This window comes from Neodiprion lecontei, chromosome 6, assembly GCF_021901455.1.
Source record: "Neodiprion lecontei isolate iyNeoLeco1 chromosome 6, iyNeoLeco1.1, whole genome shotgun sequence".
NCBI lineage: Eukaryota > Metazoa > Arthropoda > Insecta > Hymenoptera > Diprionidae > Neodiprion > Neodiprion lecontei.
In genome coordinates this window covers 2,453,108-2,478,262 of record NC_060265.1, presented here as the reverse complement: position 1 = coordinate 2,478,262, position 25,155 = coordinate 2,453,108, and the positions used below count along the sequence as shown (strand labels likewise).

Here is a 25,155-nt window from a genome sequence, read left to right as displayed (position 1 = left end):
CACTGAATTATTCCATTTTGATCTAACGCAAATTGAACGATTTTTTTCATGCCGGGAACCGACTAATACCAGCAAACGAGTAACATTCGATTGACTTGCACTATCCACTGCCTTCGTAGTGGTAAATATCGTTCGGTTACCGACATCAATTCACCGCCGAAAGTTAGTTCCAAAAACCTAATTTGTGTGAGGAGGCGCTCGTACGCATCCTTTGCCCTCTATTTCGTAGTCACTTTCAGTTTTCACCGATGGCACCACCAGTACTGCATTCCATTGACACGTGCCCAACATGTGACCATGTGACACTGAATTGTAAACATTCCCCTTCTTTTATCAGATGACTCGCCTGCTGTAATCAGATTATGATATTGCGATAGTAGCAGCTCGAGTGCGATGACAAAGGTTGTGGGTTGTATTCACAAAACATAATGTTGCATAAATTTCATCCAATCTGCCAAAATTACCGGAACCGTTTTATCGCTAACCTATAATGGATCCTGACGAGATAGTTTACAACGAATTTTACCATACTTTAAGGGTAAGATTCGAAATTTTATTACTTCAGTACCTGGTTTTATGAATTAATTTTGTAATCTCCGTTTCGCCATACATTTTCTGAATTGTTACCAATTACGATACTGATTGTCTTTGTGATTTCCAGAATGAATATAGAAGAAAATATGACCTTGCGTTATCGAAATGCTGGAATATCTGTGTGCCTGCTGGTAACTCATTGCGGGGCTTGCCGATAACGGATGAATTTGTCGGTAACTATTCTTAGTACATATTTTTATTTGGAACGGCGCAATGACCATTAGTTGGTCAATAACTCAGTATTATTTAGTAATTGACGACGCAGGCAAAATTAATATGGTTTTCTACATTGCCTCTGCCCATTAGATGATCACATTCTAAAACCACATCCTGAAATACCACACCATTTCACTTCAATTGGAGAAGATAATTCTTGTTTATACAAATTTGAAAACACATCGCTGAAGCTAATAGAGGAAAATGAGTCAACGAAGGTCAATTGTCAACATAAGGTCGGGATAGTATCCATTGAGAAAGGATACAACAAGGAATTTCAAATATACGTAATACTCGTTATGGAAATGCCGATTCACCCAAAATATATCTCGCCGAATAGTCGGATCGAAGATGAAGTGAAATTGAATTGTAGCGTCGTCTCGTATAAGGAGTAAGTAACTAGAGTAAGTCTGCAAGCAATTGCTAGAAGTTGAGAAAAATTTACAAATTAATTATTGAATTTGCAGTGCAAGAGGCTTCCTTGATCAGTTGTCGGACCAAGCGAATACTCAGTTTGACAAACTGAAATCCACGCTAAAGCAAATTGATTTGGACGATTTCAATTCATCCGAGGAACTCAGTTCAATGCTACAAGATCTCACTCGTCGTTACTGGGCAATAATCATGCGTAAGCAGAGTCTTTGCCTGCAGCGAGATGCTCGATTTCAGAAGCTGCTTAGTACCTCCTTGGAAGTATTTATTATGCACTTTATGTACGATAAGATATATTATCTCCTCTCGCGTGCGCTGCTGCAAGAAGATATGTATCTCAATAAGAAACTAAGTCAATTCTTCGATGCTGGTATTACACCTGATCAACTGGGGGCTGACGAGTCGTTAGCTATCTCACTACCCGCTGCCATAGTTGAACTAGCAACACTGGACGCACGAGAAGGTCCGCTGGAGAAATCGCTCTGCTTGAGAAGCACGCTGGATCTGATTGTCGCCGAGGTTAAAGCAGCAATTGCCGAAGTACAAACAAAGACTGAAAATGACGAAATAACGGTTTCGTCCTTCGTTTATTCTCAATCCACAGACGAGCTGATTCCATTGCTCATATACGTAATCGTAAAATCTCGTCCTAAGCGACTCGTGACTGATTTACACTACATAAAAAATTTCCTTTGGTCCGCATCGCCGCGTGACGGACTTTCCGATAGTTTATGTACCTTTGAGGCAGCGGTAGGTATTTTGTTTCACTTAGAAGTACACGACTTACCAGGCAGAAGTCGCAAGGTAAAAACAGAATTACCCATCGGTGAACTCTTCGATGTTATAGCTAGATCCGATCAAGATTTCACGCCTTTAGACAGACAAATACACCAATTGGCTACTATGTTAGAAAAGTGTACACAGAATTGATTCGTTCTTTTTTGATTAATTTCTCTTTTATACGCGGACTTATGACAATGACAACGCAATACAACGACTTGCTATATTATTAAACTACTGTAAATTCAGTAGCATAAATACGCCTATGAAAATTGATTCTCGTACTACTTATTACGTAAAGTTTACGATACTTACGAATTGTTTCGTACATACATAAATAAAAGAATATTTTACAGTACAATTTTTTGTGTGTAATTATATGTTTTTGCTCTTCATTTTGAATCGTACCGGAAACATGAAGGCAGAATCAGTGAAACAATAGCCCCATACTAGCTTTTGTGCAAAATTTATTAGAATCAACTCGAAAGAATAATTTCCTTCAAAGTATTCTTTCGCACAATCTTATGTAATATGTACAAATAGATGTATAAAATAAGTGCAGATATCGATATACAGTCGACTTTCTCAATATGGCCAGTCATGGGGGTGCAGGGGAGGATATTTTCAAGAATTAGCATACCCTTACCAACAATAGGTTCTATTCTCTTCTAACATTTCACTTTGTTGCCGGCCCTAATGCGAGAGTCGACTGTAATAGGAAAAGAGGTAATTAAAGAGAAGTACTAAAAACTTGACCAGCAAGTTTAACTTCTCCGTTACACATCTCGGAATCTTTCGGTTACCGATGGGAATCCGAGTAAGTATAGATGGATATATGACGCTGCAGTCACAGATGGTATACATACCATACCAAAGTGATGCGCTTTCTGAATGTTGAGGTAGTGCGAGATGACGTTTAAGAATGGTAGCCTACGCAGATAAGACTCGCAGTTTTTCGTCCCCGTTCCCAGTCTCGATATCTTTTCGCAAGTCCATGTATGCCCGTTTATTGCATACTGCAGTCTGTAAAAAAGAAATGAAGAAAGGGAACGGAGATCAGCGATTAACGGCCTCGCTTCGGACGTAAGTAATGATGATGCTGGTGGAAACGGGCCCGTATCTTGCACACCTCTGACCCCTCCGTCAGTCGATATTCCGTGCCAGATCTTTGAGAGAAGCGAACTCTTTGAAACTCTGTATACTTTTCGGATTTGGTAGGACCTTGGTGGATTCTAAAACAGCGGAGTTGTTACCATTGTCATTCCCTTCTCCGGGTATCTGCTGGAAGGTGCCATGCTCGGGGTGAGATTCGGTGCATGAATTCTTCTTAAACTTCACTGTGAACAGCACTATTACCCCGACCGTTGTTAAACCCAGTAAAACCGCAATTAAGGCGATCGCAGGCCCCGATATTCTCTTTGGCTCTTCCGAATCAGTGCTGCTGAATTTCATCGGGATAGGCTCGTTCCAGTTCACCCAGATACCCTGCCAGTTCTTCGGGTCAGCTTTTGGATCTGAGTCAACGTTGCTCGCTGGAATAACGGTCACTCGATGTCGCATCAGAGCTTCTTCCAGCGTCGCGAGAATTAGAGGCCTTGTCTTCGCTAGATTTACCATCTCGCAAGGGTCTTCCTTGATGTTGAACAGACACGGCGACTCCAACGGATTACAGGCAATCTGAAAGAACGGTTTCCTCGTTAAGTATAAAGACTTCTAAGGACTATCGCTTCAATTACCTTGTTCTCTTCTTTGACGTTGCAGTTTAGCACGGCTTCGCTCCTCAGGGAATGAATTTTTAGAGCAGTCAGTATAGTAACAGTCATTTGCGCTCCTTCCATGTGATTTTCCCTCATTTTTTTCACTTCTTCCACTTGCCTAGCTGTTATTACACCAGTGAGAGCAACCCCAGATCTGCTTTTCATGACCAAATCTGGATCGTAGTTTGCCAAAGTCTCAGAAATGGCATCGATCTCCGGTTTTCCCGACTCTCCGTACCATTCTAAACCAGAGCTAGTGGCTCCAATAATGTATTTAAAGTCTCCCATTCGTATGGCCGCGTAATTTGCCACATCATCGATGTTCACCACTACCTCTGAACGCGGGCTTGGCTTGTTACTTCGCAAGGCTGGCCACATATTAACACCGTCTATGTTGCCGAGAGCTGCGACGTCCAATCCTGAATAAATTTTTTTTACAAAATACACGATAATCGGTGTTTGCCATTGCAAAATCCGGTCTCCCGGGACATTTTTCCACTTTACCTGCAGCCGCGTAGAGTGTTGGTAACCAGTCAGTCATATACATGAGTTGGTTGGATACTCTGTTCGTTGCATCTATCAGGGGACTCCATATCGCCGCGACGCCGCGAACTCCACCTTCCCATGGACTATCCTTGATCTGGAGATAAGACGAATCTTTATCTATGACCCTGGATATTAAGAATTCATACCCAAAAACAATCCGCGAATGGTTTTCGTTTGTACGACAAATCTTTGTAAACGCACCCCGCGCATAGGGTAGTTGCTTCCTCTGTTGCTATGAATTCCGTACGTCGGAGCACCATTGTCAGACATAAACAAAATTATGCTGTTCTCCAGCATCTCTCGTCGCCTTAGGGCTGCCACCACTTCGCCGACGCTCTGATCGAGTTTGGACACCATTGCTGAATCGGAGATCGAGGATTTAGTAAGAAATTGCGAGGTTTCGGAAGAATCCTCAACTGTTTGAAGGACTGATCAGTTATACTCACCCGCGTAAATACGTCTTTCTGGGTCTACTATATGCGTGAATTTTGCTACCTCTTCGTCGGGTGCTTGAAAGGGGTTGTCTTGATTGCCGGTGTGCGGAGCAAGGTGTGACAGGTACATGAACATCGGGTCGTCAGGATTGTGGGTTTCGATCAGCCTAACCGCTTCTTCCGTGAAAAGGTCGGTGGAATATTTTCCAGCGGTGTCCCGGGCGACTGTCATATTCCTCCGCATGTCGAATCCTCGGTAGGAGTCAAACTGAAATAAAAATAATTCGCTATTACTAGACTGTAGACTGCGGCATTCAGAGTATATTCTGACAACTCACCGTAGCAGCTACTTCATGACTGTAATAATCTTGAAGCCCGTTCCAGTATCCAAAGTGCGAATCAAAGCCTCGATACGTTGGCGTGTAGGCCACTCTATGGTAGCCCAAATGCCATTTGCCAATCGCGTGAGTCTTGTAACCCGCATCTCTCAGGTACTGTGAAAAGGGAATTACTATGCTGGTGATATGATAATGTGAAAACTGATGCGCGGAAATTTAACGAAGAGAGAAAATTACGATCACATTGTATCAACGGTTTGGAAGAGTATAATATCGTCGAGCACCTCTGGCAACAGTTTTTCCTTGAGCGGTAGCCCTCGAGGTTCTGGTTCCAATATAACTGAATGCTGCATTCCAAGGTGAATGGGATACTTTCCGGTCATCAGCGCAGATCTGCTGGGCGTGCATAAGGCGGGTACGTAATGGCTATTCAGTATGACGCCGTTATAAGCTAAGGCGTCGATGTTCGGCGTTGGTATTTGGTTTGAACCGTGAAAACTAACGTCGTTCCATCCCTGGTTGTAGATATTTTTCAATTAAAAACATAATATCGTCAGACAGCCGCTTATTTATAGATCGCTTACCAAATCGTCGGCTAGGATCACTACTATGTGTGGTTTTTTTGATCCTTCCATTGGCTTCGATCTCTGTTCCCTTGTTGAACTGTAAGGCATTCCACTGGGACTTCCTGCGATGTGCAAAAGCACGGCCAGCAACGTTGCTAGCCGTAACCACACGGCGTCCATCCGGGAATACTCTGAAAGAGAAGCACTTTTCAAATCGTTCAATTTCTTGTTTTTGTCAACCGAATCTCCATTCCCGACAGACTTGTAACTATTCATGTTGATAGTGCGCGTGCAAATGAGTTTCATTGTCGAAATATGGTATCAGAATTTGCGCAATGCGGAAGAAAAAATGGTCTATCAAGACTTTGTGATTGAACATGTGAGAGGGGTGGTGGGGGCGAGATCATAATCTTACGTCTTTAAGGTAGCGAACGATATTTGTAATTATTACTGATATGGTTAACCGGCGATAGTTTAGCAAGTTGAACTTAAACGATTGAGCAAAGAATGGATTTGTCCTTGGCGGCTGATTTTTTTTTATTAATTTTTTCCCTTCTCTCTAGATCTCTCTTTCCTTCGATGTATACCTATGGATATAAATACTTGGACGTAGCAAATGATTGCCACATCTGTACTGTTGCATACTTAACGATGTAATCCAAATTTCATGAGCGCCAAAATTCTAAAAGACACTGTATCAAGTTGAGATTTCTAATCGGTATAGATTTCCAGTTATTTAATTGAAACTCAGAAGTTATCGATTTATGAACATATTTCATCGGTTTCTAAAGTCTAAACGTCTTCGAATACAAATTTACAAGAAATCACACGTACTTTTTTCAACTAATAAAAACATTTCACAAGGTTTGAAACGGTTCTATGAGAGGTTTAGGATTTTGCTTGGTCAGATCCCTTACACATGGATCACACCACATAGATCAATGGATTAAGTTTGATAAGACATCAACTTAAATTAGTTCTAGACGTAGAATTTATTCTCACAGAATGACTCGGCGTTTCAACTTTTTTGTTTATAGCCATTACGCGTCGGAAATTAACGTCTATCCGACAATCGGTTTTGTCCATCAAATCCTGAACAAAATTTCTGCCCTATCGTTATGCGTGTATTTATATAACACGTAAATTCCGATTATTCTCAGGAATTCGTGCACTCGTTACAACAAAGCTTATCGCCACAATATTTGCTTATTCTCAAAAGTCACAATTTGACGAAATTTGTTGATGTTACAATATGACTGTCCGATTAAACATTCGTGACCATTATCTTTGATTTACTCGACACTGGACCAAAATTCTTTCCTCGTTTCGTGATGGAAGAATACTCACCACCTTTCTGTGAGTGAGCAAACTAAACTTTTGCCCTTCGTAGATCATTGTTAACAATTGTTTAATTTCTTTTAAAATCGCCTTAAGAAAAATTATTGATTTGTGCCCAGTATAAATATCTGATCGAAATTTGAAGCCTTATTTAAATTCACGATTTCGTCGCGGAATTTGAAAACTTGAAAATCGCCTTTTGCGAAGTTTTTCGATCATGCAAGGTCATTGCCGCGCAGTAATAAAGAAGAAAGACCTCCGGTTTCGAATGTCACGTTATAAAAACTATGTATACACTGGATAGATGGTGAAAGCTGAGGACTTGAATAGAAGTTGGGTCTTCTACTCTGCTGCCGATGGTCAACGGCGATCAGTATCGAACAAACTTACGAAAAACCGCTCAGCTCGCGTAACGGTATTGGGCTGTTGTGTCGAATCTGATGAATTCCGACCATTGTTGTTCGCCCGGTAGTAATTCACAAAGTACACGATCCATTTTTCTCGATTTTTTTTTTCTGGTGGGTGCCTCGAGACATTCCACGGTTTCCAAAAATCGAATTCACTTAGTCAAGTACTGTACACGTAATATTTCATAAAAACCTTATTCTTCTTTCGCTCCAGTGTTTCTGTCACGCGGACCAGATTTTAATTGTAGTTGAAACCACGAAAGAGTAAGTAAGAACAGGATTACAGAGGATATCATTGTGTTGCTAGAAAGTTAAGGTACTTGTCACATCTCATTTACTATCGCGAGATCGTCTTTCGCTTTTACTCACTTTCAATTCTCGCGTCTGATTATTTATACAAGAACTTAGCTCTCGGAAACAAAAAATGAACGTTGTCCAAATCACTAACGCGTCTTTAGAATGCAGAAGCATGCCACTCTTTATAAATATAGCTTTTTATAAGAGTGTAGCTTGTGAGAATTGACGAAAAAATCGAAAAGGGATTGCAACGAAAATATGAAACCAGCGATGAGCAACTGCCAACGAATATTCAACAAGTTTATAACGATCAACACCATCATCAGATATCAAGATACAAAAGAACAGTGATAAAGTAGTGAGAAAATTTATATAAAATCGAGGAAAAACATCGCAAAGATGAAGAAAATACGCGGAGGATAGGTGGTGAGAGGTAGGGAGTTGGGGGATAAATACGTGAGATGCTTTCAATGTTTAACGACTCTTGGTGCTCAAGGGGTCGTGATTACCATCGCTTCCAATATGTAGGTACGATAAAAAGTGAGAGAGGGTAGAATACTCACAAGTAATGAAAGTAATTACAGTCGAATCTCTCGGGTATTCCAAGTCGTTGATGGTCCACGGGTGACTGTCAGGTGTAAGGATTTCATGAATTTGTCGAGCCACAACGTCCTTCTTGATCGACTCGTTGCTCTGCTTGCGTACCCGAGTGGGGACCAATCGAGAACGGGACGTTTCCAGGTCTCGGGGTAAAGCTTGAAAATTCATTGCAACGTATTTATTTTCATTGAACTGATTCAATGTCATGAAAATCAACTCTCTTATGCAATTTTAACAATCGTTTAAACTGTCCCTGTCCTTGCCAGGTCTCTAAATCTCCTCGCCTTGATGCACTTTCGCCTGTTTTGTGCCATGCGTCAGGCAAGTGCAAGGTATATCACGATCAATTCCATGCTCACGATGCATGATATTGGAAATCTTATTATACTTTCATGAAAACTTATGCAAGGATGTAGATCATAGTCCATTCCGGTAATATCTGTGTGTATGTACTGTAATTTTCAGCGTATTGCTTACAATGAACGAAAGGTTGTGGACAATGGATAATACGCTATCCAACGGTGTCTAATTGACAATTAGCTCGAACAGAAGCTGCTGCAATAATAAGACCTTGACTCGGCCAGTGATTACGAATTTACGAATTGTCGTGTCGACGGACTGATCAATCGATTGACTCGATACTTGCTGGATTGATAGATCGTACTTATGACGTTGCTGTACGTGCGATTGTTCAGCTATGTTCAAGTAAAAATGGATAAAAGCAGAGTGTTGATTGGTTTTTAATGAAGTATGTAGTAGATTCGAAGCCTCGTTTACCGCTGACACATAGTATTCCCTCCGGATAGGAATAGGATGGGTCGTACAAAATTGAACGGCACATGAAGACGTACAATGTATATAATCACACATGACCCGATGATCCAAGATATGCCTCAACACGTAAGGCTCATAGAAAAAAGAAGCGAGCCGTTAGATAAGAGAACAGTTTGAATTGATTTAGGCCACGCTGACTATACCGCATATCATGTCAGTTGCGAATCTCTCAAGACTATTGACAACAGAAGTTTCTATGCGAATTTCGTAATCGTTTCGATGTATTTGAATAAACTGTGAAACAATGGCTTGGAAATTTATTTTTCAAGGGGTTCTGGGAACCAGGCACGACCTTCGGGCAACTAATGATCGGCGAATTCAGATCCGTCAGGACACGCGTCATCGGTTACAACTCGAGCATCGATTACATGCATTATGCATTTGTCGTAAGAATCGCGACTGGAAGAAGGTGAATCGATAATTCGTGCGATATTCCGTTACCCTGGTTCACGTAAGAATCCTTCCGCAGGCTCGGAAAGCTTCCATCTCCGTCCATATGTGAAACGTGACGAGTATAAGTGACTCAATTAAAATTCATTACCTCAGTTTCCACGGTTACGACACGTTGGGAATATTAATTCAGCTGTTTCTGCTGGAACACGAGTAAACGATACACCGAGAAAAGAGTTTATTTACTGTTTAACAAACGTATATTTGGATGTGGTGAAATGAATGTTTCGTCATTATTATCAAACTTTGGCTAAGCCAAATATGGTTTCTTAACTATTAACAAATTTCCATCGATCATTATTCGGTTCAATTAAAATTTGACAATAATAACAAAACATTTATTTCGCTATATCCAATTATGCATTTGATAATAGTAAATAAACTTTTTTCTCAGTGTACACGAAGATCCTGTGTTCAGAGGTGCTCGTATAATACCTTTTTCATCTCTTATTCACGCACTGACTGGCAGGACCTTATTTCTGCAATACCTCTTTGACCGCTGCTATAATTATAGGCGTTATAGAGTTATCACGTATTAGCTTCTACTGATACACGAGACGTACTTCACGTTCGCATGCGCGCTCGAATCATCAGGATATTCAAATATTATCAATAATTGGATTTTATGTTATGTCTATGAAACGCTGACAGGAGAGCCTCGGAATTGTTTGTAATAATGTGTAATCGCCTGGGCGCGCACTTTGGAATTCGAGAATCCGAATGTTTTACTTTACATGCGCGGTAATTTTCCTTGTTTACGTCTTTCTGGTCCATTGAACGTCCAATGACCAAATTATAACTTCGGCGGGTATAATGCTAGGTGAAATTGACGATGGAGCTCTCGGATTCTCTGCGTTAACTCAGCCGTTATTTCCACCATATACAATTGGGTCTCAAAGCTTGGATATCATATTTTGTGACGTGTAGGCTGACAGTATACAACGTAGATACTTGAATTCACGTATCGAGACGATTTGTTCCGAATTTTTATATTTCTGTTTCTTTTGGCTGCCGGGTGCAAAACGTGCCGCAGAAGATCGACAACTAGGAATAGGAAAATACTTTTTAAATTGTGAGTCAAGTTTCCGCCGCGGTCTCGTTGCGTTACATTCCAAGATATCAGAAAGAGATGAACTCTCAGTGGATTCCGTTATCTTTTCTCCTGGTGTCGACTTTCGTCAGTTATTTAGACTTTCTACTAGTTATTTTCAAATAATCAGTTCTGAAGTCAGAATAAAATTACCTGAAAACGGAGTTATCTTTATTGCTCAGAATAATTACTTTGTGGTATTTGTAAAAGTGTCAGTGACTGATTGAGACATGTAGGATTAAACCCATTAAATTGCAAGATAACGATTTGAAATGTTTGTTTTTGAATCATCTTTGATCTTCGAAAGACTTTTGACTTCGTTACAAGTATCAGCTAATGAATATTGCACAGCGCGACCGAATATCGTGATAAATTTTGGCCGTTATACAACCCAATGCCAACGTTCTTCCTTTCATCCTACAACTCATTTTGCCATTGCCACAAGTGTACGCATGATCGTATAACACATTTGAAACCAGCTCGCCGATATTATATGGCAAATTTCACCAGCTGTGTCAATTAGGTTTCCGAATTTTCAGCGCAACCTGTAGTTCCAAACTGTGGCGAAAACTATTTTTTTTTTCTTTGTACAAAATTATGAGCAAATCTCGCTGCATTCATTTTTTGTTAGGAGATAATGATTGAATATAAGAACTTGAAACTGGTACCGATGCGGGAGCCGTGAAGATGTTTGGATTCGAGTACGAAATTGCTGGATTCGGCACCAGAGGCACATTTGTTAACACTTAAACTTAAGCATTTGTGATATGGAATAATTTAGCACGTGCTGCTAGTAGTGAGACAGTTTCTTGATCCCCGGCATTCGAGTTGACCTCGATTAGAATGAATTTATTTCAGAGTCTTTTACACCAGTGATAAAATTTTATTTACATAAAATATTATTATTACTGCTGATCATCTTAGCAAGCCTACATTACAAAACGTATTGTTTATTCAACAATTAAAACAGCTCACATCATTTTACAGACTCCCAGGGCGTAGGTACATTGCATTGTATAGTCGATCAAGCCATTGTCTCGCCGACTGGACGTAGTATAAGCTCGCAGACCTAAAATAAAAAAATGCGTATAATTCAATGGTAGCAGGGATGGATTTGAGAATAGTTTTTTTATACCTGGACATGTGCCGGAGTGCCTAGAGCGTAGATAATTGCGCTAGTGACGTCCTCCGGGTTCAAGGATGGATTAATACTGAGCATCTCCTTGTAGTACGACTCCGAACTGGCAACTGTGACCAATTCCGTCTTAACGAATCCTGGACTGATGCTCTGAAATGAATTATGGGTACTTGCAAGATTTCAGGAAATATTAACAGACACTTTCTTTTTATAGTTCTATGGATACTCACGGTTATTTTGATCTTCGTGTTCGCCATGATCAGTTCCTTCCTGGTTACCTCGGTCATTGCTGTTACCGCGAACTTAGTACTCGGATACAAGCTCCAGCGATCGCTTGCCGTAAAGACGTAGTGACCCAGGACACTGCAAAGTGGTAATCGATTAGCGAATGGACGCGTAACTCCGGAAATATAATGCGAAGTAAGAGGAATTACCTGTTGATGTTGAAGATGTGACCGTCGACGTGACGCGCTTTCATCGATTTCACGGCTTCTCTCGTGCACACGGCAACTGCCAAGACGTTGACGTCCAGTAAACGGCGAAACCCTTCGGTGTCTCCGTCTGGAATTAAAATATCTCGTACCAGTAACCATTCTCTGTGGGTTGACAGAACCCAAGTAGGTACTTGAAGAATCGAACCACGCCCTCGTCGTCTGGTTAAACACTTTACTCACCGGTCAGACTTGCCGCGTGCATCAGCCCGGCGTTGTTAACGAGGACGTCGACGCCGCCGAGGTTTTCCTCGATCCATTCGAAAACCGCGAGGATTTCCTCCTCCTTCGAGACGTCGCACTTTCTCGCGTACAGTTCCCCTTTCTCGTCTTTAAGCTCTTCGCGGAGTTTCTCGATATTCTCGACTCGCCTGGCTATTCCTACGACCTTGAGACCCTCTCGGACAAGAGCCTCTACCGTTGCAGCACCGATACCGGCGCTGGCCCCTGTGACCAGAGCGACTTTTCCGATCCAGCGATTCATTGAGAATATCACACAGCTTTACTTTGTACGTGCTCAACCGACTTTGCTTACCAACTAACCTGAACAATCCCGCCAGTCCATTTATATGGATTCATAATACGGATAAAAGAGACGTACCGACATCGCCTGTAACAACAGAGTTATACAAACGAAGTCTAAGTTTATCAGTAATATGATAAGAGAAAGCAATAAGGAAAAAATTGGTTGCGCGATACAGTTGATCGGTATGAAGAGGGAATAGTGTGTCAGTCTGACACACTTTCGCGTTAATTTCGAAAACGGCTGAATGCAATATCTCAAAGTGATAGAACTTGGCAGCAAAATGAAAAAGTTAAGTGACGATTTATGAGCGTAAGGTAAACCTTTTCGTACACGGTGTGTAAAGTTTTGAAAGTGTGTGTAAAATGAGAAGCCAAACTTCACTTTCACTCAGCAATTGACACCATACACGCGAACCTTAGGTATTATACTCCCAGAATCCGAAAAATATTGCATGCAATTCGGGCGTTGAATTTTTACACTCGTGTTATCGGCGTGACACTTGTGCGAAAAAGTTCGCTTTACGCCCTTGTTGCGTAAACTACTATTTCAACCGGAACCAATAATCTCCGTATATCATGTACCATAGGCGTAAAGCCCTCTTGGCCTTTGATCCACACCATATATTTTCTAACACATGTATGGATTTTTGCGCTTTTGGGCATATTAAGCAGGGCTTATGTGACCGTTTCCCGACACGGCAACCACGGACTTATTGATTATTTGAAAGCATTTCGCTTATTAGAAAGAGTGGTCAGATATTTCTTAATCAGTTTTATTAGGAGAATAAACATATTTTATCTCAGTTATTGATAATTTTCTTGAAAATATTGAAAACGCCCGCAAGTCGATTCGAGGAAAAACGGTCGCGTTACTCCCGCTTAATGAATCAAGAAAACGCGAAAGCCGTGCACCTGATACAAAAAGTAATTATCAGCTTAGACAGAAGATAAGAATTCCCCAAACTATCAGAAAGTTAATACGTTCGAGAGCTACACTGGCTCACGGACTTCGAATTTGAAATTATGTAAAAGTATTATACAAATATATGATGAAATGAGAAATATAATAGTATCTGGGATTGGCTCGACTATGAGTTATCAACTCGACGACTGAGCGAAACAACATCGTACCTCGGAATTTCCTTGTACGTCATAAATTTCCAAAGTGATATCCGAGGATGAAAAAACGTTTTGCATCGGAATTCTGAGGGACGATGTTGCTGACTGAAATTCCGAGATATAATTCCGTTTATTCGTCGAATTGCGTAATTTTTATTGATACACTGATGCCCTCGTGGTCGTTGTACGTTATACATTATACGAACATATCGCGACATGCAAATTACTTGTCGTCGGCAGTCAAACCTCATTGTAATTGAATCAGTGTGAGTGCAAGTCGTTTTTTTGAAATTGACACAACGCTGCCACAAAAATTAGGTACCTGTCGCGTAGAACTCGGCCTAGCGATCGACTTAGGAAGACAAATTTGGTAATTATTGAAATTTCAAAGATTCACCTGACCATTTTTTTATAACGACTAATCGATTGTGAATCGACTTGTATACTATTGAATGTAAATTCTCAACGATGTAGTGGAAGTTTGCGAACGTATGGTTGGCATGTATCGTATTGAAGTTAGTAACGTTGTTGTAACGGTTTATTGTGCGATTTTTGGCCTTATCTGAAATTCAGTAGACCGTAATAAAACAAACCATACTCATACTTCAAAAATCTAGTTCCCTCAAAGTCATTGGGTAAAATGAGGAAAATAGTGATTTTTTCCCCCAATGTTTCGTTACGATAACGTTACTAACTTCAACCTCGTTAATATGCAGCCTATTATTGGCTATGAATACCCCACTTTTACGAGACTCCGATTAGTATTGAGTTCGCTGCAACTATAGGTTATAATTGTTGTTTGTGTTTTATGGTTGTTTCTCTCATAAACGAGAAGAAATGGAATTATTTTAATTGCTCAGAGCTAATGAGACACATGATAGGAATCGAGCGATCAAAAAAAACACGTTGAATGAACGAGATTTTAAATTTTTTATAATAATAATTCTTCAGTATTATTGAAAGGAAATAATCACCGGATACAGAGTTTTTGATTGAAGCTTGGATCACGTACAAAATTTTCACCGTACGAAAGACGTGAATTTGCAATTTTTATGGACAAGGAACTATTAAAAGACTAAATCAAAACACGCAAATGTGTATAATTTAAAAGTTAAACAAACGATACCAAAATAACTTGAACTTGCAAATAACGCAACGATTTTTAGGCATGATAACAACATACGTATATGTTGATAGCTTACAGCCTCAGATGTTTTTCAAATTAATTGAAATGTATCAGGATAACTGAACGCATTCCCAACGTACGAGGTGATTTATTTACTTTTTTTCTACGGCTCCTAACGACGAACGGGTACGATTAGCTTTTATTTTACGATACAGCTTCGGCTCGACGATATTATGGTGACTTTCTTTGAGCGCCCATGGATGAGCTTAGCGATGGTATTATATTTTGCGGTGGCCGCAGGTGTTTTTTATCAGCACTAATTAATTAGAAATTCAAGGTACATTAAAATCTGTATAGTAGTAGATTATTATCGCAAGTGGGCTGATCCGGTCTAGCGACCGTCTCGCCAAACGCTGACGCTCCGATTAAGCCTGTACGTCTCCGACTCGGGGACACCGTGGAACCAAAAAGGGAAACACACACACGATTCGATTCACTTTCTTGATCAAAGAAAGCACTTCCTTTCTTAATAAAAGAATCGTGATTTACGATTTTTGAAATCAAATATCACTATTCTTATAGTCAAAGTATCAACGGAGATGGTTGCATAAAAGATGTAGCAGCGCTGATTACGTTATCGTAGTGCCAATAGACTCATGACGCCAATCGTTGTAAGTATGTTCACGTCTCGAGCCACAGATACTACAACACTTCTCCAACTGGACGTAATATCAGCTCACATACCTGCGAAGTAGTTGCGTTTATCGCTATGTAAGGCGAAGATACGTGCGTGATACATGATGAGTAGGTAAAACATTGTGTGGTTTAATGGCAGGTTTTTACTTGAACGTGCGGTGGAGTGCCGAGTGCATAGAGGATAGCGTTGGCTACGTCCTCCGAGTTCAGTTTAGGCATGACTTGTAGTTTCATCAGATCTGTATCCGGTTTCCCTTCATAAGCACTAAATAGTTCTGTCCCGACTAATCCTGGACTGATACTCTGAAAACGATAATGCGTTGATCACTATTGCACATCAGCGCTATAATCAAGTTTGTACTTGATAATTTCTGTTTTTCATAAATTGTTTTACTTGCCGTTATTTTGATCTTCGTGTTCGCTGTGATGAGTTCCTTTCTGACCACCTCGGTCATCGCGGTCACCGCGAACTTGCTGCTTGGATACAAACTGTAGGTATCGAAGGGATTGAAAATGTAATGACCCAAGATACTGCGAAATGAGGAAAAAATAATTGATTACGGTTCACCTGAAACTTCTGCACTTGTTCTACGTTTCTAAATCTGTAAAATTAGCAATCGCGTTTGACTTTACACGCGCAGCAGACGAGAAGCTTTCTCACGTCTGGAGTTGATTAGCACGGAAGTGAAGAAACCTGTTTATGTTGAAGATGTGACCGTCGACATGGCGCGCTTTCATCTGTCGTACAGCTTCCCTGGTGCACAGAGCGACTGCCAAGACGTTGACGTCCAGTAAACGACGAAACCCTTCGGTGTCTCCGTCTGGAAATGAAATATCCGGTACCGGTAACCATTCTCTATGGGTTGAAAGAACCCAAGTAGGTACTTGAAGAATCGAACCACCCCCTCGTCGTCTGGTTAAACACTTTGCTTACCGGTCAGACTTGCCGCGTGTATCACCCCGGCGTTGTTAACGAGGACGTCGACGCCGCCGAGGTTTTCCTCGATCCATTCGAAAACCGCGAGGATTTCCTCCTCCTTCGAGACGTCGCACTTTCTCGCGTACAGTTCCCCTTTCTCGTCTTTAAGCTCTTCGCGGAGTTTCTCGATATTCTCGACTCGCCTGGCAATTCCTACGACCTTGAGACCCTCTCGGACAAGCGCCTCGACCGTAGCAGCACCGATACCGACGCTGGCCCCCGTGACCAGAGCAATTTTTCCGACCCACCGATCCATGTAGCAAATTTAACGATACTTTCCGCCTGCGCTCACAATCAGCAGCTATCTTGCTCACGAAGACAATCGAAATAAATTGAAGGCTATGGTTTCAAGTAAGATATGGCTGTCGGATATGCAAGCGACACGCAATGCGCGACAACTGTGCTCCGTTAGGAAATCGCGTTCATTTATAACCTCATTGGTGCCTCGCATATATGTGAAGTTTGAAGGAGGGGTGTAAACTCCAGGAAGTGGGTTCGTAAGTCCGTTTTCAGTGTATTTCGTTGTAACGTGGTATTTTGAATGTGCACCAATAACTGCTTCCCGAAACCTGCTTCGCGGTACCCAAGGTTAGAGATATCGCCACATCACTTGTAAATGATTTCTAAAAATAGCGTCACGACGAGAGTCACGCTGTCACGGACAGGGGATAATTACAGGCTAACGAATAAGGTATTTCAGGTTTTTGTTTCTCTTCTTTTCGAGTACTTATACGCGATACCAAGAACAGGATCGGCAGCGGATTTAGCGGAGTCACGGTATCTTCAAACGTCTGTAAAAAGTTGAGCCATCACTACGGTTAAGATACGTATTTGCGCTTATTTTCGTTTTCTTGAACTAGCTTTTTGAAACGGACTGTACGGAGATTGCACACAACTACTACACCATGACGCTAACTCTCTGGGCTTCCGTCGAAGGCATCGGATTCTTGAGGACATCACAACGCCTGTCCCGATATCTGGCTAACAATAAGCGAATCAGCGGTCCGCGACACCGGACATCGACTGTAGCGATCAGCTAGGATTTAAAAATTTCCGAATCCAAGAAATAATTAAAAACCGTGGTAATACCCTTGGTAATAGCACCTATCATATGTATTCGAATTTCGCGAAGTTAGAATCACCTGGTCCTGGCGATTACAGAAGTTAGAGGTTTTGATTTTGTTTGAGATAATTAGCAATGTAGAATGGTAAAACAAGCATTTGGAAGGAAATGCGAAACAAATTAGAACTAGGGTTGTGCTCGGGTAGATTCTACGCCGAATATTTCATGTGTGTTTATACAAGGTATTTTTTTTTGATCAAATCAAATCAAACTTCAGTTATGCTTCATAAATTCAACAATAATAACTTCCGATAATGGTATTGTTCAATTTTTAATTATTTGTGTGAAACGAAGCAATGCTATCTGTGTGTTTTTAGATCGAAATTTATGTATCTAATAAATTACTCAAGTTTCGGGGAAAAGGGTTAAGGAATTCTGAATTTTTTGATGAGAGAAAGTCAGGGAATTTTATTCGATCAAATTTGTCGACACCCTGGTTTTCCAATAAATTTTAGTTACAAAGAGGTAGAAATAATTGTCACTTTAATGTTGAAATATAATATATTTCAAACTAGCTAATCGCAAGTAATAGATTTTGAAAAACTACAATTGTTAAATTTACAAGATCATGCTTTGTACTTGTAATAAATTTTTAACGTATTAGTATAATATCATAGACGAAGTATTTGTGCTCGTCTCAATCTTCTCTGACGCAAAGTGGTGCTGCTGGTTGAGGTTGTCACTTTGAAATATGCTTTAGGACTCTTATCGCCTCCGATTATATCATTTCGCAAACGGGCCGGATTGTTAGCTCGGAAATCTGACAATGAAAAATGAAAGAAAAAGATCAGTAACTTTGAACAGCGTGTTTTCTTCTCCTTTTGAAACTCGGTATTTTCTGAGATATAGCAAAATACAACACTGCAGTAACCTGAACATTTTCCGGTGTTCCCAAAACGTAAACGATTGCGTCGGCAACGTCTTTCGGCTGCAGATGCGGAGTACGTTGAAACAATTTTTCGGTATCAGATAAGCCTCCAGTTTCGAATATTTCTGTCGAGACGAAGCCTGGACTGACGCTCTGAGTCAAATATATCACATTTGTTTTTACTAGGAGTTCTAGAAGAAGAAATTAAATTCTAAGAATCTGGTTCTATGGCTATTTTCATACCGTTACTTTTATCCTGACGTTATCAGCTGCCAGTTCCTTGCGTGTTACTTCCGACAATGCCGTAATGGCATATTTAGTGGATGGGTAGACGCTGACTGGCATCGGCAGGTCGGCAATCGAATGTCCAAGAACACTGTAAGTCGCAAGCGTGATCCTCGGATTCATATTATAACGATTCGAGCGACGTTTTATCTGCTCAAGTTGCTAAGATCACGCGACTCTGTCTTTCATTCATACCGAATTAAACTCACCTGTTCACGTTGACGATATGACCCGAGACTTTTCGGTGCTGCATCGAAGCCACAGCTTCATGCATGCCGATCACCGTTGCCATAAAATTAACGTTGACCATGTTGCGGTAGGAGTCGATGTTGTCATCTGGGAATTGGTAACGATCGTTAGTGGATGAAAGTTGGACGCGCGATTTCTTCGCAGGTACGCGAAATAAGGAGACGAATATGCTTCGTATTGGTAGAGCACTTTGAGAAGTAAGACCAGTGATTGGACACTATTGAACCTGCATTGCTTCGCCACAGCTATTTTATTACGGAAATTTATCATTCGTTTAGACATAAACTGACGAAACAACGTACGTCACGACACGGAAGTATGTGCGGATACGAATACTGTTCGCAAAAAGGTGATGAGTGTGGATGAGGTGAGAAAATTCACGGTCAATCGACAAGTCTTACGGTTACAGAAGTATACACCTAATTTTAACACAAGGTGTTGAAATCGTGATAGATAAAAAAGGACAAAACGAGTGACGTTGACCACTAGCAGGTCATCCTACTTCCTCACCCATCACTTTGCAGTGCTTGACCACGCCGGCGTTATTAACGAGAATGTCGATGCCCCCCAATTCGGTCTTCACCCACTCGAATGCGCTGAGTAGATCCGATTCCTTGCCGACGTCACATTTTCGAGGATAAAACTTCCCTTTGGCTCCGTCAAGACTCGCTGATAACTTTTCCAGTCTCTCTACGCGCCTGGCGATACCTACGACCAAAAGACCCTTCCTGACAAGGGCTTCGGTCACCGCGGCGCCGATTCCTGAACTCGCGCCGGTTACAACGGCGACTTTCCCGATCCATCGATCCATGCTTCTTCTAGGATTTGTCCTTTGATCACTGCGCAGTTAAGTAGGTTTGAAAACTTGTATAACTTTTCCCATTTCTCAAAATATCATTACTGATAAGATTCCAATACCCCTGATTGACTTTTAAGGACTTAACTGCTAAGGTTTATTTTAAATCACGTTTGCAGCAATCATTTCTACCGGCTACCAAGTTATTATTACTTATCGAGTGAACGGTGCTTTTTCCATGCGAGATTCAGACCCAAAGACAGTATTGTTCAATGTTTTTCAAAAGAAAAATTCATCCCGAAGAAAGAAAATGATAGTTTGTTCTATGACGCCATTTGAGAAAATGATTGAAAAAAATCGTTAACTTTGAGAGCTCAATACTGTATGAATGCACGGAAAAAATAATTTCTTATAGTCATGATCCTATTCTTTGGCACTGCGTAACCGAATTAGCTTAATTGTCTATCTGATCTCTTGTTATGGTATTGAAATCAGGCTACGTAAATCTGATCAGAATTTTTGGTTTTGAGAAACGACGAAACGAGCGGATTTTGCCCCGGTGAAGTAGAAGGCTGCAATAGGATCTCACCGGTTTTTTTCAATCTCGGTGAAACACTTGTTACTCCTTGACTGAGACTGTTCTGAGTCTGTTGTTGTTTTATTAAGTACCAGAAATCCTGTAATCAAAGAGTAGGGGGTCATGTAAGCCACATTAATATTCGGAAGTTGGCTAACTCGTTCGAGTGACGATTCTAACATTAGTATTCTGCACTTTATCACTTGCGAATTCTACCCATGTCGAGAAGGGGAAGGGTAAAATAAATAGAGAAGATTCCAAAGTCATGGTGCGCATGTTAATTATACCACGCGTTTTGTATCGATCATTATGTCTTAATAATATTTGCCGATGTGCTGATCCGCTGATCCGCTGATCCGTCCGAACTTCGGTTCTTACTTACGTCTATCAAAATATATACATCGTCACACGCTGATGACATTCCGCTACTCCGATAGACTTTTAAGTACAAGCCACTCGCTTTTCTTCCTTATTAAAATAGAGCTGTATAACCTGTTAGCTTTTGGTCGTTGATTATCTTTATCTGTTGATAAAATGCCGTAGTATTTTTCAATGTTATATTTGTGTCTTTGCTGTAGGCACCATTAGTTTTCAATTCTAGTGTACGCCATGTCCGAATCTAGTGTCAACAGATACTATCGTGAGAAAGAATTAGAATTAGAATTAGAATTTAGGTACCGTGGGACAAGTCCCCTAAGGCACCATGACAAGTTAACATTTTAAAACAAAAACGTAATAGAACAAAAATGACATGTCAATGTAATAAAATAAAATATAATATAATAAGTAGGTAAATGAGAAAATGTAAGATTTATATTTTTCAGACTGTAACTACTTCACTTATTTTACATCAAGTTAAAACACAAATATATTATATCAGGAAAACTGACAAAATGGGGTGCAAGTTTCCACCTCAACTACCGTAGATGGCAGTAAATTCCGTAAGTGCCATTTAAATCATGGAATACGTCACGTACAAGAAACACTGGTTTCAAATATCCGGAGGATCGTAGCATCCTAGAGGATTCGCTGAAGCAGCGAGGTTTGCAAACGTTACGTGTAACGAACTCGATATTGCTAACAATTGATGACTGACCATGAGCCACAATTTATATCATCACGCGTCTGGCGTTTGTAGCAACTTTGTTTCAACGAAACCGTTTCACATTCATCAGACATTACGACTGTAAGTTATTAGTGTAAAATACAGTCATACTAACGTGAATGTAATGGGCGTAACAATTTTCAACCATACAAGTGGCTGTCTTTGCGTTCTCGCATACGTCAGTTGTACACTTGCGTCTTGTATGAACGTATAAGGCAGAATATAATATTACGTAACTGCATGGAACGTCCTTACGGATTCCCGTTCGAAAAATAGGTAGTGAAATCCCCACCCGTCTACATGTAAACGTTGCTGTAAATGACCTCTTTCAAGCATTCCGCACGTGGCACTGGGTTCAAGGATTAACGTGATTGGAAGAATTGGCACGCTGCCCGGTAAATACTAATTTCAGCCAATGCTACTGTCCGTGTCAATGGGACTTACTAGATGAATTGGTGTATTTGAATATCTACACTGGTGACTCTTCGGAGGAGGGTGGAGAACGGAGGTTGTGGCCTTGGCTCAAAGCGATGAGGCGCACTATTTTTTCGTCAGGATCGACATCACATTCGAAACAGTTGGCCTTTACATTGACTCTACTTTGGTTTGCCAAGTCCAATAGGTCGTTTATCAAGCAAGGGGGTAATCATGCATGCCGCACAGATGTGCGGAAGTTTGCAGACATATCGTTTTCACCGTGATTTAAACATTTTAACATTTTAAGATTTTTTGATTGGTCACTACTATTCATCACGTGCATTTATTACTTGGAGCATACTACGCATATTGAAGAGCAAGGAACAAAAGAAATGAAAAATATTCTCAAGCCGTATTACGCATGATAATTGTACCGCATGTTTTATTCTGATCATTACGATCTGCCGATTCCTAACTGGACTGTATTCTCTGGCAAATCTGCAGGTATGTGAAAAATTGTGAATACGAATACTTGTATATTTAGTGTGAAAAGTATCTTGCCAATTAGATAGTAAATTTTATTGCGGAGGTACTTTTATTGATCGTCTTACACTGAGCACAATAGTTAGGCACATTTTCGAATTCCTCGTCAAATCCGCAGCTTGGGTTTTACTACATCGTCTCGTTCAGGGGTCGAATGGTCAATTCGGTTATCTGTTTCAAGAAAATAATTAACAATGTATTATCTCCGATGAGCTTCAACGTAGGGGGGAGTTTAAAAAATATAAACTTTTGGGTCAATGCTAACCTGGACGTTTTGCGGGGTTCCTAGAACGTAAACGACAGCGTCGGAAATATCCTTAGGTTCGAGGTGAGGAACGTGTCGGAACCTTTCCAAAACAGTGGCGTCATATGATGCCTTCTGTAGAATTTCCGTTGCCACGAACCCTGGACTGAGGCTCTGATTTGGGTGCAAAGATTAGTTACATTACCAGAATAACAATGTGTAAAAGATACATTTGAAAATACATTATGGCAGTAATTATTCGTACGAGTACCGACCGTTATTTTGATTTCAGCGTTGGCTGCGGCGAGTTCTTTCCTCACCGTCTCGGTCAATGCTGTCACCGCATATTTGGTCGAGCAGTAGGCACTGATGGCCATGGGCACAGGAGGAGTAACGTGTCCAGCAACGCTACAGACAAATAAATCCAAGTCATGTATTCCTCGTCAACACAGGCATTAATTTTCCGGCGAACAAATGGACAGTATTTGGAATAATTGTCCTTATCCGATGATTATCGAAGGTGAAATCTTAATCCCACACAGGTTACCTGTTTATATTGATGATGTGACCCGGTACTTTCCGGCTCCGCATCGAAGCCACCGCTTCTTGGGTGCCGATCGCAGTGGCCACGAAATTTACGTTCAACATATTGCGCAAGGAAGGGATATCGTCATCTGAAAATTGTTTCAACAAAATAACCACGAGGAGTTCAATTTTTTCACATGTGCCAGGAAACGCATCACTGACCTAAGAATTTTCGCGAATTTATGACACCGGCGTTGTTGACGAGGACGTCGATGCCTCCGAGTTCAGTCTTCACCCAATTGAAAGCGGCAACGAGGTCTTCTTCGTTGCTTACGTCACACTGTTTTACGTAAAACTTTCCTTTCAAACCGTGAAAACTTTTTGCCAAAACTTCCAATTTCACCTGCCGCCTGGCAAATCCGACGACCAGGAGACCCTCCTTTACGAGGGCTTCGGCAATCGCGGCACCGATTCCAGCACTTGCGCCGGTCACGACGGCAACTTTACCTACCCAACGATCCATGCCTCTAAGATTTTTCTATCGATTACTGCTCACTTTGCTAGAATTTCGAGCTTAAATACCATGTTCCATATCGCGATATATGATCACTGATAAGATTCCACTGCTCTGATTGACTTTCAACGATGTGTTGGAGAGGTAACGTGGCGTGAGGTAGACTAAAGTGGTGTCGAACCAACTCAACCGTGCTTAATGATTGACCTTGAGCCGCAATTCGTCACACTAGCATCTAGCTCGGATTACCAACGCCCCGACTCGTTAAAGTAATATCACAGTCATGAGAAATTACGACTATGATTAGCGGTGTAAAAAGTTACCTCCTTGTTGAACTGCAGTCGATGAATACCGTTATATGTCGATTGTTTTACCCAAGTAAAACACCGATGTTGATTATTGGCTGATAATTAGTATTCCAAGTAATTGTACAAACATCGGAGTGTCAGATGCGACGATTTGCAATCACGCACGAAGCGAGCTTTGCGTGACTCGAGTGGCTAAATGTCTATCTTGCCTATTGCCTGGTTACATTCAAAATACGACATGTGATGATAAGTGACCTTGAAAATCCCTAGCCTGAAATTCAGGCAATGTGTAACCCCATTCTGCTCATTCTTACAAACATTGCGGTAAATTGTATTTTCTATACATTTTGAACGCTGCACAAGGTTCAAGATCAAACGAAATTGCAAGAATAAGGTTGGTGTACGATGAACACAAACAGCCGATTTCCCAGCTAGACGAATAGCTACTTAATTGGTTGTCTTCACCAGCGACGCTTTGGAGGAGGAAAGTTGGTCTAGGGCCATCACGGCTGATTCTTTGAGCGAATGACGAGTAGGTAGAGATAAAAACCATGTAAAACTACTTTAATTTTGTTTATTTTCGACAGTATTCGTTATGCTCGGAACGCGTACTTCATCAGTGTATTTTCGCTGTTTTTATTCTAACGGTGATTAGTCACGGCAAACTTGATAATTTGTACTTTACATGCTTACACGTGTCAAGCAGAGAACGCAGAAATAGGCGGATGTTGGAGGAATTCAGCGCAATATCGCATTGAATATCGCATAATAATTAACTGCGAATACTTATTTGTAACCACACGTTTTCTATAGCTGCAAGAGCCTTGAACAAATGAAATCCAGCCATT

General features: G+C 40.9%; 6 protein-coding genes across 9 annotated transcripts; 1 reads left to right on the top strand and 5 right to left on the bottom strand.

Moving 5' to 3' along the window:
* The first annotated feature begins 266 nt into the window (after positions 1-266).
* On the top strand, positions 267-2,380 carry LOC107219323 (ankyrin repeat domain-containing protein 27). Its single transcript, XM_015657520.2, has 4 exons — positions 267-538; positions 662-767; positions 901-1,201; positions 1,278-2,380. The coding sequence occupies exons 1-4, from the start codon at positions 491-493 to the stop codon at positions 2,170-2,172; spliced, it is 1,350 nt and encodes a 449-aa protein (XP_015513006.1). The 5' UTR covers positions 267-490; the 3' UTR covers positions 2,173-2,380.
* A 92-nt stretch (positions 2,381-2,472) lies between these two features.
* On the bottom strand, positions 2,473-10,128 carry LOC107219318 (arylsulfatase B-like). Of its 4 annotated transcripts, XM_046744156.1 has the most exons (11): positions 10,025-10,119; positions 9,581-9,731; positions 8,269-8,460; positions 5,682-5,854; positions 5,382-5,612; positions 5,098-5,253; positions 4,772-5,027; positions 4,527-4,684; positions 4,284-4,419; positions 3,759-4,198; positions 2,473-3,699 (listed from the first exon to the last, which is right to left on the bottom strand). In XM_046744156.1, the coding sequence occupies exons 4-11, from the start codon at positions 5,841-5,843 to the stop codon at positions 3,166-3,168; spliced, it is 2,073 nt and encodes a 690-aa protein (XP_046600112.1). In that variant the 5' UTR covers positions 5,844-5,854; positions 8,269-8,460; positions 9,581-9,731; positions 10,025-10,119; the 3' UTR covers positions 2,473-3,165. The 4 variants fall into 4 exon arrangements, with proteins under 4 accessions (XP_046600112.1, XP_046600114.1, XP_015512998.2 ...); XM_046744158.1 differs by lacking the exon at positions 9,581-9,731 and having other exon boundaries at positions 10,025-10,128; XM_015657512.2 differs by lacking the exon at positions 10,025-10,119 and having other exon boundaries at positions 9,581-9,839.
* Positions 10,129-11,539: 1,411 nt separating this feature from the next.
* On the bottom strand, positions 11,540-13,915 carry LOC107219325 (farnesol dehydrogenase). The gene is made up of 5 exons (XM_015657522.2): positions 12,492-13,915; positions 12,252-12,378; positions 12,048-12,180; positions 11,815-11,967; positions 11,540-11,748 (listed from the first exon to the last, which is right to left on the bottom strand). The coding sequence occupies exons 1-5, from the start codon at positions 12,790-12,792 to the stop codon at positions 11,704-11,706; spliced, it is 759 nt and encodes a 252-aa protein (XP_015513008.1). The 5' UTR covers positions 12,793-13,915; the 3' UTR covers positions 11,540-11,703.
* A 148-nt stretch (positions 13,916-14,063) lies between these two features.
* On the bottom strand, positions 14,064-17,148 carry LOC107219335 (farnesol dehydrogenase). Its single transcript, XM_015657532.2, has 5 exons — positions 16,709-17,148; positions 16,469-16,595; positions 16,173-16,305; positions 15,922-16,077; positions 14,064-15,822 (listed from the first exon to the last, which is right to left on the bottom strand). Exons 1-5 carry the CDS (start codon positions 17,007-17,009, stop codon positions 15,781-15,783), a joined length of 759 nt encoding a protein of 252 aa, XP_015513018.2. The 5' UTR covers positions 17,010-17,148; the 3' UTR covers positions 14,064-15,780.
* Positions 17,149-18,358: 1,210 nt separating this feature from the next.
* Positions 18,359-20,751, bottom strand: LOC107219317 (farnesol dehydrogenase). Its single transcript, XM_015657510.2, has 6 exons — positions 20,664-20,751; positions 19,789-20,117; positions 19,239-19,365; positions 18,988-19,120; positions 18,748-18,897; positions 18,359-18,636 (listed from the first exon to the last, which is right to left on the bottom strand). Exons 2-6 carry the CDS (start codon positions 20,087-20,089, stop codon positions 18,595-18,597), a joined length of 753 nt encoding a protein of 250 aa, XP_015512996.2. The 5' UTR covers positions 20,090-20,117; positions 20,664-20,751; the 3' UTR covers positions 18,359-18,594.
* Positions 20,752-22,749: 1,998 nt separating this feature from the next.
* LOC124295189 (farnesol dehydrogenase-like) lies at positions 22,750-24,278 on the bottom strand. The gene is made up of 5 exons (XM_046744161.1): positions 23,708-24,278; positions 23,508-23,634; positions 23,236-23,368; positions 22,982-23,134; positions 22,750-22,887 (listed from the first exon to the last, which is right to left on the bottom strand). Exons 1-5 carry the CDS (start codon positions 24,006-24,008, stop codon positions 22,846-22,848), a joined length of 756 nt encoding a protein of 251 aa, XP_046600117.1. The 5' UTR covers positions 24,009-24,278; the 3' UTR covers positions 22,750-22,845.
* Between the last annotated feature and the right edge of the window lie 877 nt (positions 24,279-25,155).

Excerpts from the sequence above, each read along its gene's own strand:
- LOC107219323 (XM_015657520.2), top strand. The coding sequence starts at position 491 with ATGGATCCTGACGAGATAGTTTACAACGAATTTTACCATACTTTAAGG. Across the intron at positions 539-661 it reads AATTTTACCATACTTTAAGG|AATGAATATAGAAGAAAATA; the intron begins GTAAGATTCGAA and ends TGTGATTTCCAG. Across the intron at positions 768-900 it reads GATAACGGATGAATTTGTCG|ATGATCACATTCTAAAACCA; the intron begins GTAACTATTCTT and ends TCTGCCCATTAG.
- LOC107219318 (XM_046744158.1), bottom strand. The coding sequence starts at position 5,843 with ATGGACGCCGTGTGGTTACGGCTAGCAACGTTGCTGGCCGTGCTTTTG. Across the intron at positions 5,028-5,097 it reads GTCATGAAGTAGCTGCTACG|TTTGACTCCTACCGAGGATT; the intron begins GTGAGTTGTCAG and ends TTTTTATTTCAG. Across the intron at positions 4,199-4,283 it reads AACACTCTACGCGGCTGCAG|GATTGGACGTCGCAGCTCTC; the intron begins GTAAAGTGGAAA and ends AAATTTATTCAG.
- LOC107219325 (XM_015657522.2), bottom strand. The coding sequence starts at position 12,792 with ATGAATCGCTGGATCGGAAAAGTCGCTCTGGTCACAGGGGCCAGCGCC. Across the intron at positions 12,379-12,491 it reads GCACGCGGCAAGTCTGACCG|ACGGAGACACCGAAGGGTTT; the intron begins GTGAGTAAAGTG and ends TTTTAATTCCAG. Across the intron at positions 11,749-11,814 it reads GCACTCCGGCACATGTCCAG|GTCTGCGAGCTTATACTACG; the intron begins GTATAAAAAAAC and ends TTTTTATTTTAG.
- LOC107219335 (XM_015657532.2), bottom strand. The coding sequence starts at position 17,009 with ATGGATCGGTGGGTCGGAAAAATTGCTCTGGTCACGGGGGCCAGCGTC. Across the intron at positions 16,306-16,468 it reads CACATCTTCAACATAAACAG|TATCTTGGGTCATTACATTT; the intron begins GTTTCTTCACTT and ends CTCATTTCGCAG. Across the intron at positions 15,823-15,921 it reads GCACTCCACCGCACGTTCAA|GTATGTGAGCTGATATTACG; the intron begins GTAAAAACCTGC and ends ACTACTTCGCAG.
- LOC107219317 (XM_015657510.2), bottom strand. The coding sequence starts at position 20,089 with ATGGATCGATGGATCGGGAAAGTCGCCGTTGTAACCGGCGCGAGTTCA. Across the intron at positions 19,366-19,788 it reads CAAGCACTGCAAAGTGATGG|ATGACAACATCGACTCCTAC; the intron begins GTGAGGAAGTAG and ends ACCAATTCCCAG. Across the intron at positions 19,121-19,238 it reads CATATCGTCAACGTGAACAG|TGTTCTTGGACATTCGATTG; the intron begins GTGAGTTTAATT and ends TGCGACTTACAG.
- LOC124295189 (XM_046744161.1), bottom strand. The coding sequence starts at position 24,008 with ATGGATCGTTGGGTAGGTAAAGTTGCCGTCGTGACCGGCGCAAGTGCT. Across the intron at positions 23,135-23,235 it reads ACGCTGAAATCAAAATAACG|AGCCTCAGTCCAGGGTTCGT; the intron begins GTCGGTACTCGT and ends CACCCAAATCAG. Across the intron at positions 22,888-22,981 it reads GAACCCCGCAAAACGTCCAG|ATAACCGAATTGACCATTCG; the intron begins GTTAGCATTGAC and ends TTCTTGAAACAG.